Genomic DNA, 18,219 nt, shown 5'->3' with positions numbered 1-18,219 from the left:
TATTTTTTGATTGAAAATTTTACAAATTGTATTAAAACGAAAACATTAAGAGGGGTTTTAATATAAAATTTCTATAACTTGTACTAACATTTATCTTTTAAGAACTACAAGTCTTTCTATCCATGGATCGCTTTAACAGAATGTTAATAATGGTAATGCCATCTTGTTGATTTATTGTTATAATAAACAAATACAGTACTTATGTACCATATGTTTAATGTATAAATCCATCTTGTGTCTTATCTTTCCATTCCAACAATAATTTACAGAAAAATATGGCATGTTTTATAGATGGTTTGAATTGCGATTCATTACGATTAATTAATTTTTAATCTGTAATTAACTCGATTAAAGTTTTAATCGTTTGACAGCCCTAATCGTGATACATTGTATCCCAAAAGGTTATTGATATGCTCCTGACAAGAATTGAGATATCGTTTTAAAAAGGTGTTAATGTTTAAAAAGACAAAAATAATAATAATAATAATAATGTCTCAGTTAACTCTATGACTGCCATTGACAGCGGTCGATGCCCAAACTATTTTGACTGGGAGGGGCGAATGAACCTTCATTTATTCGAAACCAGAGCATTCACAGTCAATCTATCTGCCTTTCAGGCCATTTACAGCTCTCTTACTGTTCACTGTAGGTGAAATAGAACGCTGTCTTTGTAGTAGCCTAGTAGTAGTAGTAGTAGTACATCAACTATCCAGCATGTGTGTGTACTGCCATTGTGCATGCCTTGTATGGAGAAAACGTGCGAACATGACAAATTTGGACCGAAACGGCTGATTTTAAATGCGAAAAACTAAAAATTATCCTTAGCACCCCCTGCTGTGAGTGACTTTCAGCGCCCCTGACAGTATGCTAACATTAAATTGTCTTTTCAGTGCCACTTTGTTCAGCCCTTCTCAGTTGTTTTTATTTGTGTTAATAAGTTACCGCCAATATTGAAACACAGGCCTTGAGCACCCTCTTGTGGTTTAGTGTTAAATAAGGTGAAATTATATAATATTATGTTAATAATTCACACATAAGTCGCATCCCCGGCCAAACAATGGGAAAAAAAACTGCGACTCGCAGTTCAAAAAATGCTTTAATTTGATTTACATACAGAAAAAAAACACTGGAAAGAAAGAAGTCATGTTACAATAGGTTTTGCTGCCATTGACGCCGGATGTCCAATTCATTTTGACTGGGAGAGGATGGCAGGGTCAGAATTCATTGGACCTCTAGTGCCATCAATGGAAGTCAAATATGAGCATTCACAGCAGAAGCGGATTTTAAGGTGGCTGAAAAGTGTCATTGCATGTAACTGACTTTCCTATATACTAGTATATAAAAGTTGTAAAACAATAAAACTGCAACAAAAATGAATGAAATGAAGAAAAAAAAATTTTTTTTTAATAATGAGTCAAAATTATTTTTCGAACAGATCATGTGACTAGCAACTTAGACGGTCATTTGCTTTGCATATAAATTTCAACAAAAAAAAAAAAAGAAAACATTTTTCAAATGATTTTTTTTCTTTGATTGAAAATATATGTTTTACATTGAAGCAACTTTTTGGGGGTTAAATGATTTAGACACAAATGTCCTACCCATAATATGGCCCAAACACAAAAAGGATTGCTTAAATCAAAGAAAACTTTTTGGGAGGAAAAATTAAGTGTTCAAATACAAATCTCAAATATTTTTTTGCATTGAAAAACTTTTACCGTCATTGAATTTTGTATTTTTTTTTTTTTTTTTTTTTGATTTAAGTAATTTTTCTTTTTGAAAATATTTATTTCAGGCAACTTATTTTTGTGATTGAATAATGACAAAAATGTCCTAGCCAAAATGTGGCCCAAACACAAATCAACATTACTTCAATCAAGAAAGTTTCTTCAATCAAAAAAAAAAAAAAAAAAAAAAAAATCAAAGAAAATTACCTTTCGCATGCATTTTTTTGAGTTTCAAATTTATTTTTGCATTCAAACACATTTTTTTTTTGGGTTGAAAATATATATTTTGATTGAAGCAACTTTTTTTTGGATTGAATAATAAAGACACAAATCTACCTCCATATGGCTCCACCCAGGGGATACAATTTTTGACTGGGGTAACTACATTGGCAATACACCAGCGGGCGTACCATATTCAATGGATGACGATCTTGGCAAAAAGTATATCCTAAGCAGACTGGTTTAGAATTCCCCTCAAGAATGATGGAAACAAAAACAGTCCTTGTCAACTTATTATTATAAATATTCTTGTAAGTTAATTTTATTGCTGACACTGCGTTTTGAGGTCAACATGTTGTGCCCCCCCCTGCCCCAAAAGTCACACTCCGCCTATGATTCACAGCCAGTCCTATCAAATTTGAAATCAGTCAGACGTCTCTTATTGTCAATGGTAAGCAATGAGTTTGATTACGGTGAAATTTAAGAAAAATGATATCAGATTGGTATTGGGGCCCATGTAGGTGTATTTCTGATTTTTATACATTTTAGTTTCATCAATTTTATTTATTGATAATTAAACACACACATTGATAATTATCATTCAGATCTGGCCTCCTCAGATGTGAGCTTGAATTGACCTGAATTTCAACGTTCTTTCTTGTTTTAGGGTCACACTGATGAGCTGTGGGGATTGGCCGCGCATCCCTGCAAACCCCACTTCCTCACCTGTGGCTATGACAGGCAAGTCTGCCTATGGGACTCCAGTTCACGTCAGCTTATCTGGAGTAAAAACATGGAAGTAAGTCGAGTCGACACTGACCTCTAGCGTCCTTCAACATAATTACATCCAATCAATTATAATGAGTCATTCGTGCTGGTTTACCTAACGCTATCATTTTTTTCTCTTTGCGTTTCGCAAACTATTTTGCGCCACTTTTGATGAGTTCATGACTATTTTTACTAAACTTTGCACACTCTCTATAGGACACCGCCCAATCAGCAGACTTCCACCCATCTGGTGCTGTTGTTGCCATTGGAACCCAAATTGGCAGGTACATTGGGAAATTCCTCCTTAAAAGAGCCACTATGTTGAATATCTAATGGTACAATGACAAATCTGTGTCTTCTCCAGAAGGGAATCATATGTAAATTACAGGTAGTCCCCAGGTTGCGACGTACTCGATCTACGCGATTTCGACTTTACGACGCCAGAGTTTCGTCCGCCATTTTATCGCCAGTCGTTTGTTTGTTTGTTTGTTTTTTTGTCGCATAAACAGTACCTTATTGTACCTCACAGTTTGTTATTTTTTACTTTATGTTCTTAATATGACATGTTCTTTCCTTACTAAACATGAAATTTTTCAGCTTTACAGACAGCAAACAAGGCAATTGTTCTTTTTCTTTTTACTTCCTTTACTTTTGACAATTTGTAAAGCTGAAACTCACATATGTACACTTATATTCAAAACGATACCAATTGTAACAATAAAACACTTGACACAAAAACAATTGGTGTTCAAACATCAAGTCTAATCAATGTGTAACTTTAGTAGATGAAATTAGCCTAATTTGCCTAACAAAAGTCAGCTAGCTAAAATGCTACGACTGCTAACATATTTCACAATTCTCATAGCAAATCGCTTACACATAACTCCACAAACTATAGTTGTAAACTTAATTACAAATGCATACACAAACATATATTAGCTGAAACAACTTACAGCCTTATGTGGACCAAACCAGAGCACAGCTATCTAGTGCTGCAACGATTAATCGATTAACTCGAACAATTCGATTACAAAAAAGATAAAAATTAAATTTTGCTGCTTCAAGTAGTCGTTTAATTAAAGTGGTGTAATGGTTTGTTTTGAAAGTTTGCATTCAGATTGATTGATTTGTGCGGATACACTGTCCTCTCGTGGCAACTGTGAATATATGATAACTTATTTCACATGGCTGAATCCAACATATGCATACATATGAAGACCAACATATGCTAAGTTTTTGTTTGATCTAATTTTTTTTTTTTTTATGTATTCGTAATTTCGTTTATAGGTATATTTAACAGTTTTTTGTGAGATTACATGTTTGAACGATTAGTTAAGAGCACTGTAAAAAAAAAAAACATTTTTTTGCATTCTATAGCATTTAAGCTAATTTAATAACTTGCCAATTGTTCTTTTGTTGTACTTGGATCCTCATTTATGTTTTTTCTACTGTTTGAGGCTCAGCTCAGTTATTTTTTTTTATGTTCCTCATCCGATTACCCGATTATTCAAACTAACTAGTTCATCGATTAATCGACTACTAAAATAATCGATAGCTACAGCCCTAGAGCAATCCTTTATCCATGTCAGACATCTGAGTCTGCTTTTCAGTCATACATACAGGGTGACAGTCCAGCCAGACCCAACGCTGCCACCAGAGGGCAGTTTATCCTCCATAATTACACAAAATACAATACTTTTGGACTTTTGGGATAGTTATTTTTGAAATTTTGTTAAAGGGTTAATTCAGACTTACTCGGAAATTCGGGTTACGTCACCAGTTTAGGAACATAACTAGTTCGTAACCCGGGGACTACCCTATTAAAAATTGATAAATTGTTTTTTGCCTGTAGGTGGCTGGTACTGGACACTGACACCAAGGATTTAGTCACAGTGCACACAGATGGGAATGAGCAGCTTTCTGTGATGAGCTTTGGCCCAGGTTTGCACTTTTTACTTTGGTGTTATGCAAAAAAAAAAAAATCTCATCTAGTGACATATTTTCCTGGTGTATCTTTTTTTAAATGGCTTCAGATGGCAACTTCCTGGCCATCGGCTCTCATGACAGCTACATCTACATTTATGCCGTGGCAGAAAATGGCAGAAAGTACAGCAGAGTGGGGAAGTGCTCAGTGAGTGCCTAGGTCTTGTACATTGTTCAGCCCTTCTATCACTTTGTATTCAAAATCAAAATGTTGTTTTCGTTTAGTACTGTTATCAAAATATAGCATTTTTTCCAGGGTCACTCTAGTTTCATCACCCACCTTGACTGGTCAGTGGACTCCCAATATCTGGTGTCTAACTCAGGAGACTATGAAATACTCTACTGTGAGTGCATCAAAATATACTGTAACAAATGTACACCTAAGTGCCACAGTATACTTAAAAAAAAAAAATTTTTTTTTTTTTTTTTTTAATCACCTAAATTGTAAAACAACAGCCTTCTGTTGGTTAGGAATTTACCACTAGAGGGCATGCAAGCACAACACATGGACTTATTGGTGCCTGTGTTGCCTAAATGTTATGAAATAGCCTGTAGGTGCTTGTTTTTTCCACCTCCAGACAACCAAATTGTGTGTTTTCGCAGGGATCCCCTCCGTGTGCAAACAGGTGGTCAGCATGGAGACCATACGAGATATTGAATGGGCCACACACACCTGCACGCTAGGCTTTCAGGTTTTCGGTATGTTTCTTTTTCTTCTTCTCTCTTAAAGTCAAAATGTACAGAGCCCCTAAAGGGACATTGACGGAAATAAAATAAATTTCAGCAATCTGGTGGGCACCAGATTGTTTCTTGTGCGCACCAGAAACTAGCATTATATAGACCCTACTCACCTACGTCACAAAATGGGCGTGTCGCTGTTTCCGGCCGCCATATTGTACCTCTTTTTCAGACCTATTCTCATTGTTTTCTATTAGTCGAGCAAGTTATAGAGCAATTCATGGAAGCCCCGGTGTTATCTGACGCTGTAAACTCATTGGATCCGTTGCATAAAAGGCGTTACGTGGAAAAGCTTCAGTTTATCCATTCGCCAGATCCGTATTTGATGCCTAAATCGATGTTTTTCGACCCGCTGGCTTCGCCTGACATCTGATACCCACACAAAATCAGCCTATTCTCACGAAAGTTTGAAAAACTTTAAGAGCTTGGAGGCTTATAAATGCTACGTTGCTGGTTAGGTGAAACACGTCCTCGTACACGAAAATTCGGCAGGAATCTTGTGCTCGGAAGGTGAGTTACGAAATTTTCAATTGAAAATCTTTTGTTCTTGCTAACATCCACTGTCAAGTCTAATGTATTTCATGTCATTTGTCAATGAAGCTAGGGCTTTTAATGTTTATATGGTTTAGCGATAGCACTAACTACATACATACGTGTATGTTGTCGGCGATTAGCCTAGCAATGATCTTAATTGTGGTTGTCAGACCGAAACCCTCTAAATATATATTAAATGCATCTTACCAGATATAAAATGACTACTACATAATCTGTGGTAGTCGTTTGGAGCCCAGTTGTCTCGTCGAATTGCAGCAGTCAATCGCGGCCTCCTCTTCGTGTCTCTCGGAATACGGTAAAAATTCAAGTCTCTCCGTCTATCTTCTCTGTTTTTGCAACCGACCGCCACACACGACTTCACCATTTTGAGTATTAATGTTGACGAGCAGTAAAACGTGCAATAATAGGAAGAATTTACGAAGCGCTAATGCATTTCTATGGCGAGTATGCGGACATCATGGCGCGGGGGCGTGGCTGTGATGTCACGTGAGTAGGGTCTATAGCATTTAGGCTACCTGACTATTGCTATGCAAGTTGGCTAACTTGCATAGAAAAAGTCCGCTAGCTTAAATGCTTTATAACGCTAATGTTTACAACAATTGGCTAACTTGCATTACAAAAGTCAGCTAGGTTAAATGCTATATAATGCTCATGTTTACAACAGTTGGCTAACTTGCATTGCAAAGGTCCGCTAGCTTAAATGCTATATAATGCTAATGTTTACAACAATTGGCTAACTTGCATTGCAAAGGTCCGCTAGCTTAAATGCTATATAATGCTAATGTTTACAACAATTGGCTAACTTGCATAGCAAAAGTCAGCTAGCTTAAATGCTATACAATGGTAATGTTTACAACAATTCGCTAACTTGCATAGCAAAAGTCAGCTAGCTTAAATGCTATATAATGCTAATGTTTACAACTACTGGCAAACTTTTTTAGCAAACGTCCGCTAGCTTAAATGCTATATAATGCTAATGTTTACAACTACTGGCAAACTTGCATAGCAAAAGTCCGCTAGCTTGAATGCTATATAATGCTAATGTTTACAACAAATGGCGAACTTGCATAGCAAAAGTCCTCTAGCTTAAATGCGATATAATGCTAATGTTTACAACAATTGGCGAACTTGCTTAGCAAAAGTCTGCAGCTTAAATGCGATCTAATGCTAATGTTTAGAACAATTGGCTAACTTGCATAGCAAAAGTCCGCTAGCTTAAATGCTATATATATATATATAGTAATTTTTACAACAATTGGTGAACTTACATAGCAAACATTCGCTAGCTTAAATGCTATATAATGGTAATGTTTACAACAATTGGCTAACTCGCATAGCAAAAGTCAGCTAGCTTAAATGCGATATAATGGGAATGTTTACAACAACTGGCGAACTTGCATCGCAAAATTCTGATAGCTTAAACGCGATATAGTGCTAATGTTTACAACAATTCGCTAACTTGCATAGCAAAGATCCGCTAGCTTAAATTCTATATAATGGTAATGTTTACAACAATTCGCTAACTTGCATAGCATAGGTCCGCTAGCTTAAACGCGATATAGTGCTAATGTTTAGAACAATTGGCTAAATTGCATAGCAAAGATCCGCTAGTTTAAATGCTATATAAAGCCAATGTTTACTAGTTAGTTTCTGGTGTGCACCAATATTTCATTTCTGTTGATGTCCCTTTAAGGTCTCCGTACAGAATGTAAATCAATGTTACTCTCTCATCTTTCCGACAGGCATGTGGTCTGACGGTTCAGACGGCACCGACATCAATGCTGGCAGCAGGTCCAACGATAAGAGTCTCCTCGCTACTGGAGATGACTTTGGGAAGGTCCACCTCTTCTCCTTCCCCTGTTCTCAGTTCAGGGTAACGTTCTGGACTTTATGCGTGAAGTTCAATGGCGCAAATTAACCAAATATAACCATGCATGTTTGAAGTTCATGGGAGAAATGGCTCTGTTCCTAATTTCAGGCTCCCAGCCATGTATACAGTGCCCACAGCAGCCACGTAACCAACGTTACCTTCCTACATAACGACAGCTGTCTGGTGTCAACTGGGGGGAAAGACATGAGTGTGATGCAGTGGAGGATAGTCTGAGCGACAAGACTCAGACCATGGACTTCCCTCTGCCGCTGTGCACTCCAGAAAGAAGCAAAACCTAACTGCACTACGACGGAATCAAGTGAAATGCCTAAAAAGGTGGATCTGGACTGCGGTGAATTGATAGTTTTCTTCACGAGTCTGCTTTCAGGTCCATAATGAGATGAACTGGTGAGGTGTGACGTGTTGCTTAGTGTTTCTCCAGTTCTTCCACCCTTTCATGCAACTACACTACATTTTATAATATTTCCAAAATACTGTTATCCTATGTTTCCCAACCTTAAATGAGTCATGGCACTTATTTTACATTAGAATTTTTTTTAATGGCACGCCACTTCAAAAATTGTATGCACAAGATAATATTTACTTTCTGCCATATGGGGCAAGAGATAGGTCATTGTTGGATAATGACTTTTTAACCGATATCCCAATATCGTCCAACTCCAAAAATCCGACTGATGCCCCACTGGATGCTTTAATAATGATAACACTCACATAAAAAAATCCTAAGTTTGTCCTTAAGTAAGTCCTTAGTTTGGAGACATCTAATGGTCAATAAGCAGAACTGCTGTACTAAACTTTGACCAGCCCTTGTACAAAGGCAGAAGGCCTCTACATTCAATTTGAAAACATTCATATTGGCTGAAAACCGATGTCGATATTTTCTGATATCATTTTAAAATGCTTTTATAAGCTCTAATGACAATGATATATTATTTGTAGTTAATCATAGGACCAAAACTGCTATTAACTGTAATAGACGTCCACTCCATTTGGACTGGGAGGGCTGGCAGTTAATTAATGGAAATGGAGAAAAAAAAGAACGTACCAAAGTTCAGATTCGACACAATTCTGCACTCTTGGCAGTTTTTTTCTTTCCTGACATTACACTAATTGAGCTCAAAGAATATTGAAAGGAAAACTGCACGGAAAGTTTAAATATACAGGTAGTCCCCGGGTTATGAACAAGTTCCGTTCCTACGCTGGCAACTTAACCCAAATTTCCGCGTAAGTCAGATTTAACCCTTAAAGCACCCCTAAATACCCCCCTAAATCTCAAAATAACTATCCAAAAACATATATTTATACGTCATTGTACCGTCCTTGCCAAGACATTGAAACTAAGCCCTAGCTAGACAGCAAACTAAGCTCCGAAATGAAGATGACAGACATCACTGTGGTTTGCCGACTTTATTTAGCTGCATAAAGACTTTAGGAATGAAACTAAAATAATAACAAAATCTGTTTCATCTTCAATAGCAGCAATTCAAATTTGCGTTTAAAAACAGCTGGTCATACAGCAATTACAGTCGACACAAACGGTTAGCATGTATGAGTTGGCGTCCGCACATATTGAAAAACAATCACATCAACTCGCCCAAAGTATTCGACCACAATTGAAAATGCACAATAAACAGTACAAATTGTGCTATATACAGGTGCTTCACAAGCAACGAATGTGCGGGCAGGCTCGCAGGCTGTCCCCTGTCTTTGTTGGAACACATGCGCTCTTCCTTGCGTGTGCGCTCTTCTTCGTCTGCTCAAATAAGCTGTTCTTCGTGTTTACATGCGCTCTTACTCACGTGCCATTAGTACTACCTGCTCTATGCTTTCCGTGCCAATGAAAGCATGCATCACAAAACATAAGTCAACATTATAAAAAATAGAAGTGAAAAAAAGTAAAGTTGAAATCACGCAAGTCGGGTATGTCATAACCCGGGGACTGCCTATATAAACAGTGGGGCAAATAAGTATTTAGTCAACCACCAATTGTGCAAGTTCTCCTACTTGAAAAGATTGGAGAGGCCTGTAATTGTCAACATGGGTAAACCTCAACCATGAGAGACATAATGTGGAGAAAAAAAAAACAGAAAATCACATTGTTTGATTTTTTTAAAGAATTTATTTCCAAATTAGAGTGGAAAATAAGTATTTGGTCACCTACAAACAAGCAAGATTTCTGGCTGTCAACGCGGTCTAACTTCTTCTGATGAGGTGCCACTCATTACCTGTATTAATGGCAACTGTTTTTACTCATTATCGGTATAAAATACACCTGTCCACAACCACAGTCAGTCACACTCCAAACTCCACTATGGCCAAGACCAAAGGAAAGGACACCAGAGACAAAATTGTAGACCTGCACCAGGCTGGGAAGACTGAATCTGCAATAGGTAAAATGCTTGGTGTAAAAAAATCAACTGTGGGAGCAATTATTAGAAAATGGGAGACATACAAGACCACTGATAATCTCCCTCAATCTGGGGCTCCATGCAAGATCTATCAAAATGATAACAAGAACGGTGAGCAAACATCCCAGAACAACACGGGGGCACCTAGTGAATGACCTACAGAGAGCTGGGACCACAGTAACAAAGGCTACTATCAGTAACACAATGCCCCACCAGAGACTCAAATCCTGCACTGCCAGACGTGTCCCCCTGCTGAAGCCAGTACACGTCCAGGCCCGTCTGCGGTTCGCTAGAGAGCATGTGGAAGATCCAAAAGAGGACTGGGAGAATTTGTAATGGTCAGATGAAACCAAAATAGAACTTTCTGGTAGAAACACAGGTTCTCGTGTTTGGAGGAGAAAGAATACTGAATTGCATCCGAAGAACACCATACCCAGTGTGAAGCATGGGGGTGGAAACATCATGCTTTGGGGCTGTTTTTCTGCAAAGGGACCAGGACGACTGATCTGTGTAAAGGAAAGAATGAATGGGGCCATGTATCGAGAGATTTTGAGTAAAAAAAATCCTTCCATCAGCAAGGCCATTGAAGATGAGAAGTGGCTGGGTCTTTCAGCATGACAATGATTCCAAACACACAGACAACAAAGGAGTGGCTTCGTAAGAAGCATTTCAAGGTCCTGGAGTGGCCGAGCCAGTCTCCAGATCTCAACCCCATAGAAAATCTGTGGAGGGAGTTGAAAGTCCGTGTTGCCCAACGACAGCCCCAAAACATCACTGCTCTAGAGGAGATCTGCATGGAGGAATGGGCCAAAATACCAGCAACAGTGTGTGAAAAGCTTGTGAAGTTCCAGAAAAGGTTTGGCCTCCGTTTTTGCCAACAAAGGGTACATAACAAAGTATTGAGATGAACTTTTGGTGTTGACCAAATACTTATTTTCCACCATGATTTGCAAATAAATTCTTTAAAAATCAAACAATGTGATTTTCAGTTTTTTTTCCCCACATTCTGTCTCTCATGGTTGAGGGTTACCCATGTTGACAATTACAGGCCTCGCTAATATTTTCAAGTGGGAAACTTGCACAATTAGTGGTTGACTAAATACTTATTTACCCCACTGTAAATAAGTTCGTTTTTACTTGAACGGCATGGACAACCGTTCTTGCGAGGCTGTAGGTTGCCCAACTGCTAAGCTAAACACATCTTGCTAAATTGCACTTGATTTTGTATGAATTTGAAAACTGTATTAACTCCTCAAGTACAAACACTAAGTTGCAAGATTTTTTTGTACTTTATAATGTTAACGAAAGACACCTTTTATGTTGATTAAACCCCAATGTTTTTGGTCCATACCTGAACTAAAAAGGCTTTGCTAATTTGAGGCGCAAATGAGTGAATGAGTGCATTTTGGGGGGGGGGGGGGGGGGCATTCTGGTTGGTTTTGGGTTCTTCAATAAACAATATCTTTCCATTACTGACTATGACTAGTCTAGTTGAAGAGTGAGACCGTATCACTGTAACTGCCTGATTCTCCACAGTGCACACTCAGTCAGGGAAACAAACATATTTTAATTCAACTCAATTGTTTGTTTGTTTTTAAATTCGATAATAGATGAAAAAACACGCAAGATGAAATATTGAGTCTTCATTGAGCTTCTCATGTTTTCCTTCCCATCTGTGAATCATATACTGTACCGGTACATTTCACACTCATAACATTGCTTTGATTTGAGAGGTCAAAACGTTGATGATGAGGCTGGAATTTGTATTCCCATGATGCACCTGAACCTGCAATTACCACTGAACAAATAATATTTGTCTGACAGAGAAAACCAAATAAAACTCATTGGATGCTGTGTCCAAACGAAATGTCTGTGACTCATGTTTGTTTAAAAAAAAAAACACTAAAAGCAACGCTTTGTAACTTTTCAGTTGGTCGATTTTAGAGACACCGGTGGACAAAAACGGTAGTGTTTTGCTTTAAGGAAGACTGCGTTTCCTTTGAAGACCAGTGCTGCATTTCCCATGAGGACCAGCACACACCCGCACAGTGTCGTAAAATCATCAGTCAATCAAAAAATCAATCTCCCGGTCATCCGTGGATGGATTAAACAACAATTCTGTTTCCAGCAGCTTTGTGAAGGATGAATAATAATAAAGTAATCAATCCAGTTGTAACTAAACGATAGTATATGACGGTTAGCAACTGTGTGGCTGAGCCCACCCGTGATAGCCTCCTTTTTTACCCTTATCAGACAAAAAACTTTTTGTCTCTTTTGTTGCTCTGCCATCTTTGCAGAATTTGCGCTAAAGCGTTCGCATCGACTTCCGTCTTCATAATGAATGAGGAAAAGGGGAAGTGTTTTTTTTTTTGTGTGGCATGGTTCCTGCCACCCTCCTCAAAGTTAGTGCTTGTGAAAGCGATACAGACCCCCACAAGATATAAAAGAGGTATCATTCAACTAGTTCAGTCGACATCTCAAATGTTATGAAAATATTTTATAATGGCTGAAAAGTTACCGAGTGTTGCTTTAAAGGGATAGAAAACAACTCGATCATGTGTATCCCAGTGGAAAGAATCTGGTTTGATAAAGCGAAAAGACACAGAATATTATTTTTTTGTTGTAATAATGGAAAAAATGTGCAAAATAAAAGCCAATAAGTGGACAAAATAGCCGTTGTCAGATACTTACAAATCCTAGTACTAGAGATGTCGGTCCGATCACGTCATTTTCAAAGTATCGGAATCGGCAAAAAAATATCGGACATGCCTTTTTTTAGTATATATATATATATATATATATATATATTTTTTTTTTTTTTTTAATTAAATCATTTTCTAATTGTATTTAACGTTACAGACATAATATGTTCCACTCTTTAGTTTAGCTTAAGATAGGGTTATCAAATTTATCCCGATAACGGTGGTAATTAATTTTTTAAAAAATGTATCACGTTAAAATATTTAACACAATTAATGCATGCGCTGCACTATCCACTCACGCATTGTCGCGCTCAATCTGTAATGGCGCTGTTTTACCTTTATAGAGCGATAAAAGGCAGCCTATAATGAGTAGAGTGAGTTTTGGCAGCCTTTGGAGCCTTTTTTAAATTGGCTAAAGCCTTACAATTCCTCTCCCTATGATTAGAAATACCATGGGAAGCAATGTGGGGAAGCAAGGTAGCAATTGATCTTTTCCTTAACACCTTATGTTATTTCCCAACGCAGAGAAGATATATCAATTGGTAGCACAACACACAGTCATGGTTCCACTTCCCATCATGCATTTGGGCATGGCTACAGTATCATTTACTGAAAGCTCAACAAATACACGAGATGGCAATATTTAGTCACAATATACAAAGTCACAAGTCTTTCTATCCGTGGATCCCTCTCACAGAAAGAATGTTAATAATGTAAATGCCATCTTGAGGATTTATTGTCATAATAAACAGTACTTATGTACTGTATGTTGAATGTATATATTCGTCTGAGTTTTATTCATTTTTTTCTTAATGCATTGCCAAAATGTATATGATCGGGAAAAATTATCGGGAATGATTGGAATTGAATCGGGAGCAAAAAAAAGCAATCGGATCGGGAAATGTCGAGATCGGCAGATACTCAAACTAAAACGATCGGGATCACATCGGGAGCAAAAAAACCTGATCGGAACAACCCTACCTAGTACTATTTTAGCCAATTAAATGTCAGTATCTCAGATTGTGCCGCCTATTTACTGAGCTACGCGCATCTATCAGAGAAACGAGCTTTAATGGACCCAGGAAGTGAAGCTGGCTTCGTCTGAGTCTCAGACGGACAGCGACAGACTGAACAGGTACAGAAACGATTTGTGCTGTCACACAATGGCTATGCATGAAAGCATTTTTTTGTGTTTAAATATTGCAGTCTTGTATTTTCTCCTGTATCAGAGACCTGAAATGCACTATTTGCATACTTACTTTGTGCAATTGTCTTTCACATGAAGGTCATTTTTACTAGATGTTGTCTATTGCTACAATGTCAGTCTTTGTTTGTGTATATTGTGATTCACCCTGCCGCCAAAAGTGAAAATTAGTTGACACTCCACACTAGAAAAGAAAACAATCATTTGTACATGTATGCACGCATATATCTTAACATTTTTGAATAAAATACTGTGTGTATGTGTATTAGCAGAGGGCGACAAAACTCCGAAAAACACAATTAACAACATGACATTTCACTGTGCTGTCATTTTAATCTGAGTGGGGCATGTGCGTTAATTGCGTCAAATATTTTAACGTGATTAATTTAAAAAATTAATTACCGCCCGTTAACGCAATATTTTTGACAGCCCTAATATATATATATATATTTTTACACACTGGTATTTTTTCTGAGCACAAGGTTATCTTTATAAACTGTTGTAATAAAGATACCGTACAATTACTTATTAAATAACCACAATAAACCAAAGAAATAATTTTAAAAAAGAATTCCAACGAGAGAAAACAAATTACACAAATGAAGCATTATTTGTCCAAACAGCATGACTGCCCTCTGGTGGAGAAAATAGTTCTGAGTGAATAGTTCCTTCAAGGCAAGGCAAGGCAAGGCAAGGCAAATTTATTTATATAGCGCAATTCAACACAAGGCAATTCAAAGTGCTTTACATCACATGAAGACCATAAAAATCACATTTAAATCAACACAACGTAAAAACCAAGACAAATGATCACATTTAATCACAGAATAAAAATAAATAAATAAAAATAAAACAAAAATAAAAATAAAGCAAAAACTACTACTACTAATAATCATTGAAATCAGCAATGGAGATAAGCACAAGAGGAATAGAAGGCAGGTAGGTTGAAATATATAGACAGTTATGGATATGCAGTGCCAAACAAAAGCGATTTTAGCCCTGATTTAAAGGAGCTAACAGTTTGAGCATACTTCAGACGTTCGGGTAACTTGTTCCAGAGGTGAGGAGCATAATAACTAAATGCTGCCTCACCCTGCTTGGTTCTTGTTCTTGGAACATGCAGAAGACCCGTTCTAGACGACCTTAGGGGTCTAGATGTCTCATAGGAATCTAACAAGTCAAGCATGTATTTTGGTCCAAGGCCATTAAGTGTTTTGTAGACGAGCAGTAGTATTTTATAGTCTATCCTTTGACTCACTGGAAGCCAGTGTAGCGATTTCAAAACCGGTGTAATGTGGTCCAGCTTCCTTGTATTTGTGAGGACTCTGGCTGCAGCATTCTGTACTAGCTGCAGTTTCCTGACTGATTTTTTATTAATACCTGTAAATATACCGTTGCAGTAGTCCAATCTGCTGAAAATGAATGCATGCATAAGTTTTTCCATGTCTTGTTGAGTCAGAAGCCCCTTAATTCTGGTTATATTTTTTAGGTGGTAATAGGCGGATTTAGTGACGGACTTTAGATGGCTATCAAATTTTAGGTCTGAGTCAATAATTACGCCAAGGTTTCTGACTTGATTTGTAGCTGTAAGTGGCATTGTGCTAAGTTGGCTGCTTATCTTTGACCTTTCCTTTTTTGGCCCAAAAATGATCACCTCTGTCTTCTCCACATTTAACTGGAGAAAATTCTGGCACATCCATGCATTGATATGACGAATGCATTTACTCAGGGAGACTAAGGGACTATAATCATGTGGGGACACAGAAATGTACAGTTGTGTGTCATCTGCATAGGCGTGATAGGAGATGTCATACTGTTCCATTATCTGAGCTAACGGAAGCATATAGATGTTAAATAAGAGTGGTCCAAGAATTGACCCTTGAGGGACTCCACACGTGAATTTGGTTCGTTCTGACTGATAGTTTCCAATTGACACAAAGAAATCTCTATCATGTAAATAGGATGTGAACCACTGAAGAATAGTGTCAGTAAGCCCTACCCACTGTTCCAATCTGCTGAGTAGTATGTTGTGATCAACCGTGTCAAATGCGGCGCTGAGATCCAATAGTAGCAGAACAGATGATTTGCCTGCATCGGTATTCCGACGAATATCATTTAGGACTTTGATAAGCACGGTCTCGGTGCTGTGTTGTTCACAATTATTATTATGAAATTAAAAGGATCATATATTCAGTTTTCCGTGGTTAGTCGGTGCCAAATTAAAACTGGGAGAGAGGTTAAAATCCACACTTTTGAGTCATGTTGAGGGCAGCACTTTATGTCAAATACTCAATTTTCTACGGTGCTTTAAAAGTTTGAACAGGCTGAAGATGACTGAACAGGCTGGTATGATTATAGGACGTAAGCTTGCGTCTGATTGGTGTAATGGAGTCATGTGATTATTGTTGCGACGTCTCATTGGTGAAAATAGTAGCACTATTCTTGGCAACGCGGCAACAAAACAAAAACAAAAAAACTACCGTATTGGCCCAAATATAAGACGGCCCTGATTATAAGACAACCCCCTCTTTTTCAACACTACAGTTTGAAAAAACTTTTTGAACACCAAATTAATTTTTATACAGAAAATAATTACAGTACATCTGAAACAAATGATTATAACAATATATTTGAGAGAAAAAGCATGTTATTTTGCCTCATTCAAATCTTAATATCTGAACATTTAAATATGTAAACTAAATTGCAATCACATTCATAAATGAATGGCTTCTGGTTTTTGAAATGTAAATAAACCAATCTATTGTGATAAAATAACAACATTGCAATAACTGCATTAATCATCAAAGTGAAGTCTAACTGTAACTGTAGTCTTGAAACAAATCTGAATAAGGAAAAACATTACAATAAAATAATGCAAACTGGTTGAACCAGAGTAGCTGAGATCTGTCATGACAGAATATCGCTTCAATGATATCTGGCGCCATCTAGCGTCGTGAATGGGGAGAGTAGCTGAAATCTGTCATGACAGAACATCGCTTCAATGATATCTGGCGCCATCTAGCGTCGTGAAAGGGTATGTCTAGAATGCGAATATAAGACGATCCCCCCTTTTTCAATCTTATTTAAATGCAAAAAACACTGTCTTATATTTGGGCCAATACGGTAGTACGTAGAACAAAGAGGAAAAAATGTAACCACTCTTATGTAGACCAAAGTAGCAGAGTAAGAGTAGCGTTTTTTCTTCACAAATCTACTCAAGTAAAAGTAAGAAGTAGGGCTTAGTAAAACTACTCTTAGAAGTGCATGTTTTTCAAAAGGTTACTCAAGTAAATGTAACAGAGTACATGTAACGCGTTACTACCCACCTCTGCTCCCAATCAAAATGGATTAGACGTCTAATGTCGTCAATGGCAGCCAATCAATTCAATGAGTGCCCAATAAAGAGTTAAGTACAATGAGTTGGCCAATTTTGCGCATTTAAGATTAACTGAAGCATCCATGAATGAATCGCGATAGACGATAAAAGACCGGAGGCCAAGACCATGCGTGCACGCTTCATTCTTGCAGTTGCGCGTCTTCACCACCGGTAGGCAGCATTGAGCCGACTACTCTGCACGAGAGCCGCATTGTAACCTTGTCAAATCTCTCCGCCTCTCACCAACCAACAACACTCCGAATGGGAAGAAAATATGGCGTGAAGGAGGCGGCGGCCGCTGACGACCCCTGTTACACGCCCGGTAGCTCGTTTACAAGTGAATATTAGAGAAGAGCAGACAAAGAATATGGATGCAAGGACACGCCGCGGCGCGCGTGTGCAGCCGAGACACCGGAGCACAAAGCCGATGGGAGAGACAGCCTGAGTCGCAGCACGCCTTCACATATCCTCTTCGAAACACGCTTTTTTTCCACGTTCGCGACGCCCTTTTCGACTCCTGGTAGTCTGTTTTTCCTCAAACGGCAAAAGCGCGTCCATTGGCTTCCCCGTCTTTGTCGTCGTCGTCGTGTGAAAAGAAGACAGCGACATGAGGTAAGCTAATCCCACGCGCCTCATTTGACGCGTCAT

The 18,219-nt window shown here is 38.0% G+C and overlaps 2 protein-coding genes across 9 annotated transcripts in view; both read left to right on the top strand.

The window, feature by feature from the left end:
- Positions 1-12,851, top strand: part of eml1 (EMAP like 1) — a 135,314-nt gene extending 122,463 nt beyond the window's left edge. For 2 of the 7 annotated variants that reach the window (XM_057859979.1, XM_057859977.1), the window contains exons 17-24: positions 2,614-2,745; positions 2,931-2,998; positions 4,567-4,655; positions 4,748-4,845; positions 4,954-5,041; positions 5,301-5,396; positions 7,733-7,863; positions 7,969-12,847. In XM_057859979.1, coding sequence (XP_057715962.1) covers positions 2,614-2,745; positions 2,931-2,998; positions 4,567-4,655; positions 4,748-4,845; positions 4,954-5,041; positions 5,301-5,396; positions 7,733-7,863; positions 7,969-8,094 — 828 coding nt within the window. In that variant the 3' untranslated portion in view covers positions 8,095-12,847. Of the gene's footprint in view, positions 1-2,613; positions 2,746-2,930; positions 2,999-4,566; positions 4,656-4,747; positions 4,846-4,953; positions 5,042-5,300; positions 5,397-7,732; positions 7,864-7,968 lie in introns of all 7 variants that reach the window. The other 5 variants (XM_057859982.1, XM_057859976.1, XM_057859978.1 and 2 more) reach the window with 5 other exon arrangements.
- evla (Enah/Vasp-like a) overlaps positions 1-18,219 on the top strand; it is a 228,790-nt gene that overhangs the window by 123,727 nt on the left and 86,844 nt on the right. The window contains exon 1 of one of the 2 annotated variants that reach the window (XM_057859987.1): positions 17,748-18,183. The exons of the other annotated variant lie outside the window; for it this stretch is intronic. Coding sequence (XP_057715970.1) covers positions 18,179-18,183 — 5 coding nt within the window. The 5' untranslated portion in view covers positions 17,748-18,178. Of the gene's footprint in view, positions 1-17,747; positions 18,184-18,219 lie in introns of those variants that run through there. 2 annotated transcript variants of the gene reach the window in all.

The sequence above is a fragment of the Corythoichthys intestinalis genome, chromosome 15 (genome assembly GCF_030265065.1).
Source record: "Corythoichthys intestinalis isolate RoL2023-P3 chromosome 15, ASM3026506v1, whole genome shotgun sequence".
NCBI lineage: Eukaryota > Metazoa > Chordata > Actinopteri > Syngnathiformes > Syngnathidae > Corythoichthys > Corythoichthys intestinalis.
The sequence above is the reverse complement of the archived record's forward strand: the minus strand, read 5'-3'. Positions and strand labels throughout refer to the sequence as shown.